At 37.4% G+C, this 16,107-nt stretch overlaps 1 protein-coding gene across 11 annotated transcripts in view; it reads left to right on the forward strand.

Annotated features, from left to right (window-relative positions):
• LOC111866596 (sodium bicarbonate cotransporter 3) overlaps positions 1 to 16,107 on the forward strand; it is a 239,096-nt gene that overhangs the window by 186,466 nt on the left and 36,523 nt on the right. For 8 of the 11 annotated variants that reach the window (XR_004513233.1, XM_023855710.2, XM_033752350.1 and 5 more), the window contains 4 exons: positions 944 to 1,163; positions 3,035 to 3,167; positions 7,082 to 7,210; positions 14,519 to 14,614. Coding sequence is in view for 10 of the 11 variants with exons in the window: in XM_023855710.2 (XP_023711478.1) it covers positions 944 to 1,163; positions 3,035 to 3,167; positions 7,082 to 7,210; positions 14,519 to 14,614 (578 nt within the window). In the remaining variant the exon portion in view is untranslated. Of the gene's footprint in view, positions 1 to 943; positions 1,164 to 3,034; positions 3,168 to 7,081; positions 7,211 to 10,396; positions 10,460 to 14,518; positions 14,615 to 16,107 lie in introns of all 11 variants that reach the window. The other 3 variants (XM_033752348.1, XM_033752347.1, XM_033752349.1) reach the window with 3 other exon arrangements.

Genomic DNA, 16,107 nt, shown 5'->3' on the forward strand with positions numbered 1-16,107 from the left:
CCTCATATTTTCCTTACTTTATAAGGAAAAATAGGATTTTGATATTATCATGTCCACATCCCTGTAAGCACCTTAACTCAGAAAGATTACAGTTTTGTTCTAGTGAGATTTACAGCGTTTTTCTGTTAAATTTGTAAGATACACTGTTTAGCCCCCTTTCTTTAAGAGGAAAGTTAGGCTTGTGGTTTTATTTACATATATGTATGTGCTTCCTTAAACCCCTTGCACCAATAACATTAGAAACACATGACTGACATTTGCACAAATGTCATACGTTGAAGGATCTTTGAATTTTTGCGCTTTCAGTTCTTGCCGGTAGTAGTATTATTAATGATGAAACCAGTGCAGGCTTGAAATGAAAGCGACATGTAATCTAATCCTAAAACAGGTGATGATTGATCTTGAAAATAAAGCCAATTCCTCTGTAGTGTAAACTATCAATATACCGACTATGCAAAATTATATATATATATTCTATATATATGTGTGTGTGTGTGTGTATATAATTGGAAGTATGTTGGTAAGAGGAGCATAACAAATACATAGAGATTTACAAAGGGGTGGATCTATGAGACTTCTTTCCATTGTTTCTGTATAGATCATGACATACCTAGAAGATCTTTATGGAGTATTAAAAAAAAAGACTCATTGAAGGTACAGATCTTCTAAAATTACATCTGACAAATTTCAAATAACATGTATATTTTGACTGAAAATATATTACAAAATTATGTCATTATTTATAATTCATTATTTCCTTCATTTATAGATGAACCCTTTTAATGGAGAGCAAATGTCAACTGTTTTGTTGACACCTTCAATGCTTTGATTCCTCTACTCCTTATATGGGAAGCTAAGAAAATGTATTTATGATTAAATCTTTGAATATGAAATCTGGTACTTAGTAAGCATCCAACAAAGAGTTCATTTCCTATTCTTACAGATGGATAAAATTTGAAGAAGATGTTGAAGAAGGTGGTAACAGGTGGTCAAAGCCTCATGTAGCCACACTCACGCTTCATTCTCTGTTTGAGCTCCGCAGCATGTTACTCAATGGTACTGTCATGCTAGACATGGATGCATCCTCTCTTGAACAAGTTGCAGATCTTGTTCTGGATAATATGGTCAACGCAGGGTCTCTGCCCTTTGATTGCAGAGAGAAGGTAAATTGAAACATTATTTAAAAGAAATATGTGAAATGTAATAAATATAATTTGGTGTTACTGATGTAGATCGGTTATTTTAAAGCTGTCTGACACATGCCAACATACTAAACATTGCAGTTAACCAGTTAACACTCCTGTTTCATATGTGGGCAGTACGGGTTTAAATCTGAACCCAGAGCTCAACTATATTGACTGAAATGTTTCGTGTTTTTCCTTAATCTGTGTAGGTAAATGCTGGGATAGTGTTGCAAATTTGTCCATGATTGCTTTTGTCCACTGCCATGTCTTTATTTAATAATCATCCTAAGTTATCTTTGACTGACCGGTGGAAATTAGATAGTTAAGACTAAGGACCCTGGGTGTATACACAATCCCCTGTGGGTGCAGCAAGGTCTACATTGGGCAGACAGGCCGTTCCGTGGACACAGTGTTGAAGGAGCATCAGCGGCACATCCAGTGAATGAATGAATGAATGAATGAATATATAAGGGGTGGGCCTTCTTGGCCCTTGCACCACGACCACAGTGATCTATTGTGCCTCCCCTTCTGATTATCCCTCCAACAATCCTGAGCTACGAATGAAGCACAGGATTTTGTATGTGGGGACATTGAAATATTCACTTGGTTCCATAAAATATTGACTCATGTGGCACAATCGTAAATAAGCTAAGGCCTCACATTTGCACAGGATATGTGTGGCTGTTTCGTTTTCTTCTTGACACCTCTCATGAATTGGACTGTTATGTAGTCCCAATTTGAAGAGGTGTCCTTTGAGGTGACAGTGTCCTGTAAGTAGTCCTACCACCCATCGTAGCTGGTTCCTGTTTAACTTCAACAGTTCCTTCGCTCTTTTAGTAGAGGGTCCTCATATGAGTCCCTTTGCTTGCCTGAGTCCAGTTAAGGATCCCCAGTATTTCTTGTGCTTCATATTTGTCCAGTAGCGGCACATCCATCTAGAACATCCAGACAAGTCAGCCATGGCTGAACTCAGTGTCAAATTGGGCCATAACATTCAATTTCACAATACTTCAATCCTCGCTACTAAAACCCGATACATGGATCACATTGTTAGGTAGGTCATTGAAATTGAGCTCTATCCCGACAATATGAACAGAGAGTTCTTTTTGTCTCAGCAAGTCATGGAATACCTCACATCTGCTCCCTGAACATGATGCCAGATCTAAAGGCTATGCAGGTCAATACACACTTGGCAGCTCTTGCCCTGAAGCTGCTGGGTCAGTGCCCACTCAGTAGCCTTGACTTTTCCCCACCCCTGTCAACTTTCCTCTACCTGCTCTGGCCCACCTTTTTCTACCTGCTTGCCTGGCCTTCCTGATCTCTACTGACCCCACCCCTCTCCCCTATTGATTTCCCATGTGATCAACTCTCCCTCCCTCTGTTCTTATATAGCTGGGTGTTTTCAACTGGTGGCTCAGTCTGCTAGCCACCTCACACTAGTTCCTTGCTCGCGGATTTTTCTACTCTGAAGATGGAGGCGACACATTCCTCTGAAACATCGGTTCATACAAGATCCACATGGTGCCACATCCCAGAAGTCAGGATTGTTCATAATCACCGCTGTGAAAACCTCAGATCCTACATATTGAGTACTGATCACAAAATATCCCGTGTTTTTCAGTTCAGTTTGCGATATCTCTTTTTCTCACATTGGTCTCATGATACAGTAACACATGCTGCTTTAGGAAACATGTTCATATATTTTGGTGGACTCTTCAAAGGCAGAGAATGTTGCTATGGAAAGAAAAGATAATGGTGAGGATGGTTAAATACATAATAGCAATTGATATGAGAAATGAACCTATAATTTTATAAACATACTTAGTAACATGAAACAATTTACTTTGCAGGTGAGAGAAGCTTTGTTACGTCGTCATCGACATCAACATGAGCGTCGTAAAGAAACTTCATCATCTAATATGTCTAGGCTACCTATTATACGATCCTTGGCGGAAATAGGACGAAATCATTCCTCATCTAAAAGTAAGTCTCACCACTGTAGAACATTAAGTATCATATCTTATTTTGTTGGCGATCTTTAATAGTGAATTCAATTTATGTGTAGTTTTAACGTCATGGATTTTTTTATGGCCATTCTGTTGCCTTAGGGATTTTAAAAGAACATGTCATTCATAATATAAAGATATATGATTATTCTTGCCATCTTGTACCCTGTGAACTAATATCAATTTACTTATTGCTTCTTAAGGAAATAATATGTCTGTTATAATGCTAACTTATGTGATACTAGGATAAATATTTATGTCATCTATAATTCTTCATGTTGTAGTAGGAATACTAAGTCTGAATTGTGAGCAAAGAAAGGCCAGATCTAGTATACAAACAGTCGCTCTGTGCAAATACGATGGTAGAACCTTGATTAGACCATGATCAGTTCCACACTAATACATTCCAGCTCATCATTTACCCTAACATTTGACCTACTAGCTACTGACAGTGTCGCTAAAGTGAGCTCCCCCACCCTAGGAAGAAGGAAAGTGAACGTTTGACTTTTCCAGATATATTCATAGTCTTTTAACATAGATTCTGCCTGAGAGATGCGTTAGAATTTGAGCCTTGAAAATGTTAATTGACATGCATTATTCATACTGATGGGAAAAGTTACTAAATTCAGGATACACTATTACCTAACATAATGTAGGAAGATGATAAAGTTATTTTTGACCTTCGGATGTAATATAATGTTCTTACTGAGTTATATTTTTAGATCAGTAATATATGCTCTGATATTGTCCTTGTGTTCAGTTACATTGAATGTTTATATTTTTGAAATTTAATAAATAAGAATTATTAGTGCATTAATAAGAAATAAAAGATGATCAGTTATTGTCAGGTCACTCGAATATTGTTATGATTCAGAAATGGATATCATGGTACAGCCTCTTAGTCACTGGCATCTTATTATAAAGACTCATGTTAAATCTTAGTACACTTCTTTCTGGGATGTGCGGTGATGCAACAGGTTTCTCACAGTACTTCAAATCTCTCCTGCTTGCCATTATTGCACCAGTGTTCATTATTCATTTGTAGTCATTGAGATCGTCAGAGATTTGCACACCAAGCCCATTTGAGAGCATAGTTCCAGTAGACTCTTTTGACTTATGCCTCTCTTATCATGACTCAGTGGCACAGAGCTGAGTATGCACCTGTTTAATCTTGATTTGTATTAAAGAAAGGTTTTATTATTAAACATGGAGGAACATATAGATTAGTAGGCTGATCATAATTGCATTTGCCTTTCAAGTAGGTGTTCATAAAAGTGAATTTTATACTCACTTACTTCTCAAAATAGAAGACTATAGTAACTGTGTACATAAGGTAAGAGTGACCTAATGTTAAAAGGAACCATTAGCCCTCTTCAAATTATAAATTACCAGATGTCCCTGCAGTTAATTAGGTTGCATGGCCTACAGATGACTGACTTCCTGTTAGCATTTTTGATATCATTGATATGTCAAATCATCTGTGATACATAACAGGATATGGTTTATGGTTGAATATGTGTGTGAATGTTATGCATTTACAGAAGGCATAGTCACAGATTACATTAACTGTCAGACAACATCTATTTGTACTTTCTTATGTATGAAAAATACAAGGGAGGGGTAAGGGATACAGGAGGAAGGAGGAATGGCAAGTAAGTCAGAAAAGTTTATGATAGACTTCCTGTTCAATTTTCTGTTGAACTTTTCCACTAATTCAAATTAAGGGAAATGATTTTTCAAGAATATCAGATTATTTCTATTGTACATTTGACCCATTCTCTTGATCTCCACTGTTAATTGATCTGACTTCAGCAAACTGATAGATGAGATCTAAAAGTTTGTGATGATGGTACATTGGTACAAATATTATGCTTTTTGATCTTATCCAGCGTCTTGTCTATATCTAAAAACCGTCCTGTTTCTTTTTCAAAAACCCAACGTTTCGGAGACTGGATTCTCTCTCCGTATTCAGGTAAAACCTACTCAGTTGGGCCCAATAGGTAGAGCTAGTCCCGGTCTCTGGAGCCCAGCTCTATCGATTGGGCCCAACTGAGTAGGTTTTACCTGAAGACGGAGACAGAATCCAGTCTCTGAAACGTTGTGTCTTGAAAAATAAACAGGACAGTTTTTAGATATAGACAAGACGATGGATAATGTCCAAAAACATATTACTTATACTGATAGATGCCCCACTCTGCTTCCTTCATAATAAATGCTGTTGAAAGTTGAGTCTCAGTTAAAATGGTTGAGTTCCTAGAAGTGCTACTCAAATGGCAGCTTTATTTCTGGCATTGTAAGCATGTTATTCTATATGCAGAATGACCCTGAGCCTGCTTTGCTGAGGTTATACTCACATTCCATGGAAAAACTACTTTATTTACATCCAAATCCAAGTTGAATGAATACACCAGTAACACAACATCTGATAGAAACATGTGCTCATGTAACCACAATGTTATCTCCTCTTGCAAGTACAAATATGAATGCAAGAGAAAGTAATCACAGTTAATCACTTCACTGTTTCAGTAAAGCAACTTTTTGGACATGCAGTATATTTTATCACATTTTCAAAAGTTTATGATAGACATTAAATTATATAAATAAAGGTAAAGCTATCCCTTTAACAGGCTGTGAAGGCCCATAGGGTTGTGAGACATCAAGGCTCCCACATTTTCTCTAGAAATTTGCCTTGCAGATACCGGTGAGATTTTCAGCCTTACAAGCCGGTCACCCTTTGCCCCCAGGAAGATTTCTGATACTCATTTATATTAGAGGCTCAGTTCACCCCCAGGGCCATAGTGTGGCTGGAAGGATTAGATAAATTGAAAAAATGTCCATCTCATTGGGACTCGAACCCGCGACCTTCTAGCTTGTAGCATAGTGCATCAACCAACTACACTACCGTGTGAGGAAGAGAAATATCTATACACATTAATTAAATTGGCCCCTCTTTACTGATTATTATCTCAGTTCTCCATCAACCAGCAGTATTGTAATAGACTGTAATGAGTATGAGTATGAGGGATGGGCCACAAAACTGGCCCTAGCATTGCGACGTTCAGTGATCTATTGTGCTTTAATAGAGTGTAAAGTATATAAACCCAGAGTCTCCTGTAGTAATTGAAATAAAATGGGGTGTTCTTGTGCTTTCCTTTTTAATTCTTTCTCTTCTCATTTTCCTTTTTTCTTTCCACTTCTAAATTACTAGAATTGTAGATTTTAAAAATTATAACTGTATCTGCGACACTTTCACAGTGTTCGATCCCAATTTCAATCCATGCCCTAGAATTCCTGTCTGCATGTGTAACATGTGCTTTGTCATTCTCACAATTTTTACATATTTCAATTAAGTGAAAAAGAGTTTTTTATTAACATATTCACAGCAGAGCATGTATATGCTATTAAAACACTAAAAACCACTTTCTTAATTGGAAGAACAAAGACATACATGAAATATCTGTAAACATTGATACATATTTCAATTGTCCAAAATTAAGTTTTTAACATGCTTCAGTTGTATGACACTGGAGAAGGAATGTAATGTTTGGATGACTGGTTTAAGGTGCTGTAATGAGACTTCATTACTGGTGGACTGTGATCTGCTGAACACTGTCTGCCATTATTGGCAGTGAATATGTTAATATTTTATGAAAAAACTGTGCCTACAAATTTTATGTTCATTATTCCTTTGGAAATGAATTTTAGTGGTACAGAAACATACAAAATACTGAGCTTTGGCATCGAGTAGTTTTGCATGTTTTGTGCCTATGGGCTGTGGTAGGAATAGAAAGGCCTGCAAGCACTGCAGTAAACACAATCAGTTGATTGAAAAAATAGCACTGCGATCATGGTTGGATGATAAGTGCATGAAAGGGGTGCTTGTGTGGTCAGCTTTGCAGGACATTAACAGGAGTGGACAAATGGAACAGTACCCAGTTTGTCGCAGTACCAGCTGTCCCAGTTCTACAACGTCCCTCCTTGAGGTACAGGATCACAAGGGTCCCTATCTTACAGTTCCAGGTACAACAGTGAATATTGGGACCCATAGCAGCTGTTCCCTGTATTGTGGTAGAATGCTAGTGCAATCTTACCATGCAGCGTGTGTGTAGTTCTGCCGCTTAAACAATAAACCACAGCCATAAACATGCTTAGAAAATTATTACCAATAACAGTCTCCTCCTCTTCATTCTGCTCCTCCTCATATATCCTCATAATCCCCATTCTTATCCTATTCATTCAGCCTCATCATCTGCATTCTCATCCTCTTCCTCCTTGTAATTGATTGTCCTCCTTCTCATTTATCTTCATAATCTGCATTCTTATCCTCCCTTTTCCTCCTCCTGATTCATTCTCCTCCTCATTCATACTCATCATCCACTTTCTCATCCTCCTCCTCATTCATTCTCCTCCTTCTCATTAACCTCATCATCCACATTCTTATCCTCCTCCTTCTCCTCATTCATTCTTCTCTTTCTCATTAACCTCATCATTCTCATTCTCATCCTCTTCCTCCTCCTCATTCATTCTCATTTATCCTCATCATGCTCATTCTTCTCCTCCTGATTTATTCTCATGCTATTCCTCCTCATTCATTCTCATTTATCCTCATCATGCTCATTCTTATCCTCCTACTCCTCCTCCTCATTCATTCTCATTCATCCTCATCCTCATTTTCATTCTCTTCTCCTTCTCCTCATTCATCCTCATTATCCTCATTCTGATCTTCATCCTCATTTATTCATTCATTTTCCTCATTCATCCTTGTCATCCTTATCCTTATCCTTATCCTCATCCTCATCCTCCTCTGTATCTATATCTTTTTTTTAATTCTATAAATCCTTACTGGCTACCAAAACCATCAGATATAGAACATGTCACATATGCTCACATTAGTTCTAAACACAGAACTAGTCACCTTACAACTACATTCACAAAAGTAATAATAACTATACATAATTCAGTAATTTAACAAAGATATAGGACTTATCAACTTGGCAGTAATACCTTATTGAAATCATAGCTCCCACATTGGCTCACAGTTGGCAGTGAGGTTGTCAGCCTTACGTGGTAGCCATCCTTTTCCCTCCTATGAAGATTCCTGGTACTCATTTCTGTTAGAGGCTGAGTCAACCCCAGGGCCATAGTGCAGCTGGAAGGATTAGGTACATTGAAAAAAGTCTACCTCATCAAGACTTGAACACGTGACCTTCCAGCTTGTAACATAGTGCCTCAACTAACTACACTACCATGTGCCCATAATTTATGCAATGCACTATATAAACATCATTATAAAAGGTTTAATTCATCTTGTATTTAAAATATTTATCTAATATATAAAATGAATGGAAGTACAAAAAAAGTTTCAAGACCGATTTGAATTGTTTTGTATTATGGGACAAACCCTTTATTGGACCAGGTAAACTGTTAAACACTTTAATCCCAGTGTAATATATTCCTTCCTCCTTATTTTTCCACTTCTTCTTCACTGCTGCCATTACCATGGTCAACATCACCTTCCCATCCGTGTTCATCACCACAGTGACCATGATGGGCTACCATGACTGATGATTACAGCCATCCACCATGAATGACCATCACCACACCATCATCAGCATCTCTGTGACCATGATCACCACCACAGCCAAAACTAGCATGGAGACCATGATGAGAGAAATTTTAGGGTAGTAACTGAACACGTTGAGGTGGAGGTAATGCTCTGGATTTGTGTTTGGGAAGTGCTTAGTTTGAAATCCAGCTGGGACACCAGCTATCCTGACCGAGGTATTATGTGATTTTTGATAGTCCTCCCAGGTAAATGCCAGGATACCACATTGATTTGACTACAATCAGTTCCAACAGAATCCTTTCTAATATATTATTCATCTGTCATGCTGTTTAATGACCGCCTCTGTGGTTTAGTGGTCAGCGTTCCTGGCTACAGATCTAGAGGTCCGGGTTCGATTCCTGGCGCTACCAGATTTTTTCAGAGAAGTAGTGGGTCTGGAACGGGGTCCACTCAGCCTTGTGATGGTAATTGAGGAGCTATTTCAAGGAAATAGCGGCTCCGGTCTGGAAAACCAAAGTTAAAGTCCATGGGGATTCATTGTACTGACCACGTGATACCCCCTCTATCCGCAAAAAGTTGGCACTAAAACTTCGCCGACAAGTGGCGGTTGCTCGGTCGGTATGGTTCACTTGTGGACTGAAATCACTGAGTTTTTTTTTTTCATACCGTTCAACACTATAGTCTCAGTACTGAAAATGTGTCATTGTATAACCCACAGAAAAGAAAAAAATTTAAGTCAGAGGTGGTCTCCGGGCAAAGTTTGATTTTGGATCCTCCCTCCCACCATTTTTTGAGCAGAGGAAAGTCTGTATAGTTTCATTTATATATATATATATATTTATATGAACAAAAGTGAAAAAAGTATAAACAAATTAAAAACATAATCTAAAATCCATCTTGGTGTAAAATTATTGATGTAATTTTTGAAAACTTTCTATAAAGTAGACTAACGCTTCCATGGGTATATTCTTGAGCTGTTCAGAAATAGTTTGGGAGGCTTAAATCACGTGGCCTATGTGACAGGAGCCCCGAGTGGATGCCCACTTTGCCCACCAGGCAGAGTACCATGACTGGCCCCTGTGGCTGATGATAACCAACTACCACCCCTCTGGCAGTTCCAAGACCATGATGATTTTCATCACAGATATACCTACTGTCGACCTTGTACCTTAGTGTCTCGGTTAGGATTTAAAGATGTTCCGTTTACAGGACTAAACTGCAATTGTTCCAGTTCTGAGGAAGCAGATCTGAGGTAGATGACGACAACTGCATAGTAGTATGTAAGATTTGAGGTTCTCACAGCTGTGAATCTGAAGATTGCTGTCTTGTGGTGTGTGCCAGCATTTCTTCAGAGGAACCTGCTGCAGCCATTTTCAGGATGAAGAAAATGGAGGTAGAAGGTTCCTCTGAAATGTCAGTGCCTATTTATTAGACTATATGGTGCCAGATTCCAGAAGACAGTAATCTGAATAGCAGTAGTTTTTCTGCTTTTAACTCTGGTATTTGTTGTTGCTGTTAAAATGCTGGGTACCTCTGTCTATCTACTGTGTAGATTAGGAGCAAGTTTGGTATTTTAAAAATGTAGAAAGAATCAGTTCACTTCCTTCACTGTTTTATAACTAGTATATGATTTCCCATAGCTGACTACATGCTTCATGTGGTGGGATTCACAACTGGGTTTGCAATGTGTCAAGTTACACAAGGTTTGAATAATTCTCTTATCAGTGGTTAATATATTCTGATTACTAGTACTTGTTTATTTATTTTTGGCACATTGGTGTGGTTTTCCCATCTGCAATGTTATCTGCTTGCAAATTGGACTAAACTGACTTCATTTCTGATGCTCTGTTTTGTATTGTATACTTAAAGTGTGTTTTAAGTCTACTATGAATGTTGCATTACTGTGTTATTATAATTGTTATTGTATTTTTATGCAGTGAAATGCCATGATACCGGTATTTGTTCTGTTTGAACTTAAACTTTTGATTGTATTCATAATAAATGACTTCACTAAAGTTTCATTCTTGAAAAAAATTCTGTACTATAATATTATTTAGTTTCACATTCATATAAGAGCAGTGTTGTTTCTTTCACATACTTAGTATGGTCAAAATATTATTATATTGTGGCCCAATATAAAGAAACTTTGAAAGTTACAGTATCTGTTCAGAAGACATGCATAAGATTCATATTGTATCACACATCAGAAACATAAGTTATTTCTTGCCTCATCACTGGGTTAAGTGGCTGCAGAAGTGAAAGGGATGTGCCTGAAGAGGCTGTTTTTGTTGAATATTCTTAAAATTTATATCTCTGTACTCTAACGTGGTATCGTAATTGGTTCAGGGACTATGCTACAAGCTGGAAGGTCGCAGGTTCAAAGTCCCTATGAGGTCATTGGATTTTTTCAGTTGACTTAGTCCTTCCAGCCGCACTATGGCCCTGGGGTCTACTCAGCCTCTAACAGAAATGAGTACCAGGAATTAATTAAATCATTTTCCTGGGGAGTAAAGTGTGGCCGGTGCGTAAGGCTAACAACCTTACCGCCATCTTCGACCCGATTGTCTAGATAATGTGAGACCCTCAACATCTCACATCCCTATGGGCCTTCACGGCCTGTTACAGGGATACCTTTACATTTTTACTTTTACTCAAAGAATATAATGTGCTCCTTCTTTGGGTGAAAACCTTACACTGCCACAAGGGAGAGCTCATGGCTGTGAAAGGAGAAACTTCCCACCTGACTCTGGCACTGCTGAAGAGTGTATAGCAATGGAAGATGGACATTATGTGCATATGTAAATAAAGAAACATGCATGCACAACATAAGAATGTATATACACAAAAGGAAGCACATAATATATAAAAACCTATTCGTTCTGTAATACTGCAAAAAATAATACCTACATTCAGAATCTTCAATATAATCCTCAAATTTGGAAATTTTGTAGGGGTTGGCAAGCAATAGGAATTTGGTAGTAGTGGCTCCCTGATGTATAAAGAAGTTGTAATATGGAACCATTTTGTAACTTGATCAAGAAATTATGAATTTGAACAACTGTTAGTGAATTATGTAATACAATGGGAAAATTCTTGTCCCTCAGAACACACTGGTTTCACCTGAAATCTCTTGGACATGCTGTAGCAGATGTTCTAAGGGTATCCAATTTCCTGAGGTACAAAATTCTCGTATATTTGCAGTCTTCACATTTCACACTGCCAGATGCTTAACTCCATGGTTTTAGTCCGTGAGTGAACCATACCGACTGAGCGAACGCTGCTTATCGGCGAAGTTAGTGCCAACTTTAGTGGATAGCCGTTAATTTCGGTTTTCCAGACCAGAGCTGCTATTTCCTTGAAATATCTCCCCAATTATCCTCATGAGGCTGAGTGGGCCCTGTTCCAGATCCACTATTTCTTCGAAAATCTGGTAGCACCGGGAATTGAACCCGGATCTCTGGATCTGTAGCCAGGAACTCTGACCACTAGATCACAGAGGCGGTCACCAGATGCTTACCTGTGAGAACTCTTTAAACATTTTTTTACTTATCCCATATTGACAAAATCCATAAGGAAACATCACTCCTGTTCAGTGCAATATATCTGTCCTTGAAGGATGTTCGAAAACTGACTACAGCCTCAAGCGTGCACAGTCATGTCCTGTAAATATCATTTGACATTTTATTATATAACAAACTAAACTTTGCATTTAATTGATTAGTATTCCTGTGCTTCATATGATGGAAGTCTGGAATTCAGATCATTGGCCGCAGACTGGTTATCTTGACTTGTTATGTTCAGGTTTTTCTCACGCACTCCATGCCAGGATAGCACCTTAAGTTAGCCCATGCATATTTCCTTCAACATCCTTAAATCCTTACCATCCTTCCATATCTTCCAATTCAGTATTCACTAATCATACTGTCGTATGATACTATGTGATGTATGTGTTTAAACCATCATTGACAAAACCAAGAATAATGAAAATAGACATATAATTATGTTGAACATATGTGTGTGTATGTTTAGTGTGTATATAAATAACCAACTTCAATAAAGCAGTTTATAATAAATTTAAATGTCAAATGTCTAAATTTTGTCACATATATGTATGTTAAGACATAAAACACGCTGCAATGCACAACCATATCTTCCAGTGCCAGTCATTGTTGCCATCTTCTGTTCCTATTCTTAACTACTACCATTTCTGACATCTTTTGTTACTAATTCATTAATAGCATATAAAACAACAGAGTACAAGTATTCTCTTCCATATTCTGGTCCTATTGCAACTAATACTAAGTCATACCTGATGCATAGTCAGCAAATAGCAAGAGTTTGCTTTATATATTTTTGGATAATATTTAATTAATATTATATAGATGTTGATTACATTAACTGTAACTATTGTTCTAATAATGAAACTGGATCAAATGAATTACTAATTAAATATGTAATTATGTATTTTCTTCAACAACAGAGAGCACAAATGAATTGAAACTACCAGTTTTGTTTTTGTGCAGAACTATTAGGCTTATTTTGACTCTATCCATCGTCTGGTATGTAGAAGACAAAAACCACAACGTTTCGGATACTGGATCTTTTCTCCATCCTCAGGTGGATGGGGCAGGATAAACCTACTCAGTTTGGCCCGTTAGAAAGAGCTAGTCTCAATTACTCTTTCTAAGGGGCCCATCTGAGAATGTTTATCCTGCCCCATCCACCTGAGGACGGGGACAGATGCAGTCTCCAAAACGTTGTGATTTTTGTCTTCTATATACCAGACGATGGACAGAGTCCAAATAAGTCTAATAGTTCTGTACAGCATACCCCATCGTCAGAATCCTTTCAAGTCTCTCAGTTTTGTTTTTGTACATGAATTTTTTGCAAAGCTGTTCACACTACCAAGAGCCAGAAATTATTCCCTTTATTTAATTAAATATTCAGTATGTCAGAAAACATTTTAAACTTGGTACTTCTGAATGAGATCTGTATTTTATGTTATTCAGATTTCTTTTTATGGTAAGTTATAATAAAACTGATAACATGCACCTTCATTTAGAATAAGATTTATATTTGACCGACATGAACCAAATTAAATAAACTTACCTTTGTTTTACATCTTTAATATGAACATTCTTCAAAATGTAATTGTTTTGGAGATGAAATATTTGAGTAAGAAAGAAACATATTTACATCTCTATTGATATGTCCATTTTATGCCCTGTATGTGAAGAACTCATAAAAATGAGTACAATTATTGTGTTTCTGGACATTATCCCTCATCCCGTTTTATTTAAAACCACACATGACGTTTTGGAGACTGGATTCTGTCGCTGTCTTCAGGTGGTACCTACTCAGTTGGGCCCAGTCGATAGAGTTAGTCCCTAGAATCCAGTCTCTGCAATGTTGTGTGTTGTTATAAGTAAAAATGGGACAGTGGGTAATGTCCAGAAATGCAGTAATTGTGTTAATGTACCATTGTCACAAACTTTTAAATCTTATTTGCATATACATAAGTTTATGAAATATTCAGGACTAATATATATTTCTGGTTACTTTATATTGGGCCATGCTGTAGTTTATCTTTCACTATTTACGTATGGCATTTGAAATACATGTATTTCACTCCACTCTTGCTCTTGTGATGGTTTATTTGAATTTGCTTCATGTGACTTTGGTATCTGAAGAGTGTCATATGTAGTGCAATGTTTGTATGGAGAGTGTGTTGGCTCCAAACTGAGGTCCCTGTTTCTCTGCAGTGGAGGAACCGACGCAAACATCTCAATCAGCCATCACCATGGCCAACATGTCCAAGCCTACAGACATTGGCCGATTTCTTTCTATCCCCGGAGCTGGTAACCTACATAGCAGCTTATTCCTATTGCTCAGATTTTGGCTAAGTGCTGATTTGCTGTTGTTGCCTTGTTCTGCTACTCTGTACTGTGATATATTCCAAAATATCAGTCCTATCCATTTATAATGATGACATAAGCATAACGCAGTTGTTTCCAAACTGTGGTTCATGAACCCCTTGGGGGGAATATGATGTGTGGTTGAGGTTAATGCAACTTGTATGAACTTCAATCACTAAACGCCATTCTGCTTATGTATTTGTTAATTTTCTGACTTAATCTGGTAGCTGTGCATACTTCTGAGGTGTAACTTATACCTATGCCATTTAACTGTTAATGTTGGCTGGAATAGGGAATTTTAAATCCCCCAACATTGTGGGGCCAATGGCCAGATTGTAATTCAGAGTAAGGGTGTTGAGAAAATGCAGTGCTTATCTGGATATCATGCACATTCCATTACAGTAGGGCAGTGCATGGCCAGCCAAAGCTAATGTAGGGTCCTGAAATTCTGTGTGATAATAATTGATTGTTTTACAATAGACCACCTTTGTTGAATTTATTTTTCTTTTGTTTCTGTTTCATGTTGAAAACTAATAAACCATTAGGGCTAGGCATGTAGCATTATATGAGGAAGCAGATTATGAACATACCTGAAAAGTCAGTAAATATAAGAAAGGTAATTATATACATGGCAGTAATACACAATCTTGAGGTTACATCTAACAAATTCAAGATAGTTTCAGTCTTATTAGTTAAAATTAAGTACAAAAATTATTTTGCTACACTGTATGGATAAGAAGAGTTTCTTCTTACTTAACTGTACGATAATAGAAATATCGAGGGAAGCAGTACTTCTTGCTTATGTGCCAATATTATTTTAATGCATACTTACAGAAACATTGCTATTACTGTTACATGTTTTTTGGATTTCAGAAATGAAACAATATTTTTGTATTCTGTTACAGTTGCTTCCTTTTGGAACTGAAGAGATTTTTGAAATTCCATACTAAAATTTAGTTATGTCAGATGGGTCATTTTGGATAGGTATCTGAGAGGAAATTATGTGACAAAATGAAATTCTGTAGAAAGAAAATGTAATTGTGGATGGTGTTCTTACATTTCGATTCTTCAAGAAAGGGGTTCATGGAATAATTAAGTTTTGGAAACAACTCGCATAAACATACTCATAGCAAGAGCACAGGGCCTATCTCATGCCAGTCAAGAATGATGGAATTTTGAGGCTTAGGTAAGTGCCCTATTTGTGTAGTCCAGGTACATGTATACCCAAGTTCACATCCTTTCAGTCTGTACATTTTGTAGGCCTGCATATATACAGTTTCTTGGTTTCCTGAAAAGTTCCGAGCAAAAGAAGCAGGAAGCTGCTGAAAAAATCTGCTGTCTCAACCTCACGTTGTTGATAAAGCACTGGAAAAGAGGCTGTACTTCTCACTCTGTTCTCTCCACTGCTTCCGCTTAACCCCCACAAATCTCTGTCC

The sequence above is a fragment of the Cryptotermes secundus genome, unplaced genomic scaffold (genome assembly GCF_002891405.2).
Source record: "Cryptotermes secundus unplaced genomic scaffold, Csec_1.0 scaffold704, whole genome shotgun sequence".
NCBI classification, from domain to species: domain Eukaryota; kingdom Metazoa; phylum Arthropoda; class Insecta; order Blattodea; family Kalotermitidae; genus Cryptotermes; species Cryptotermes secundus.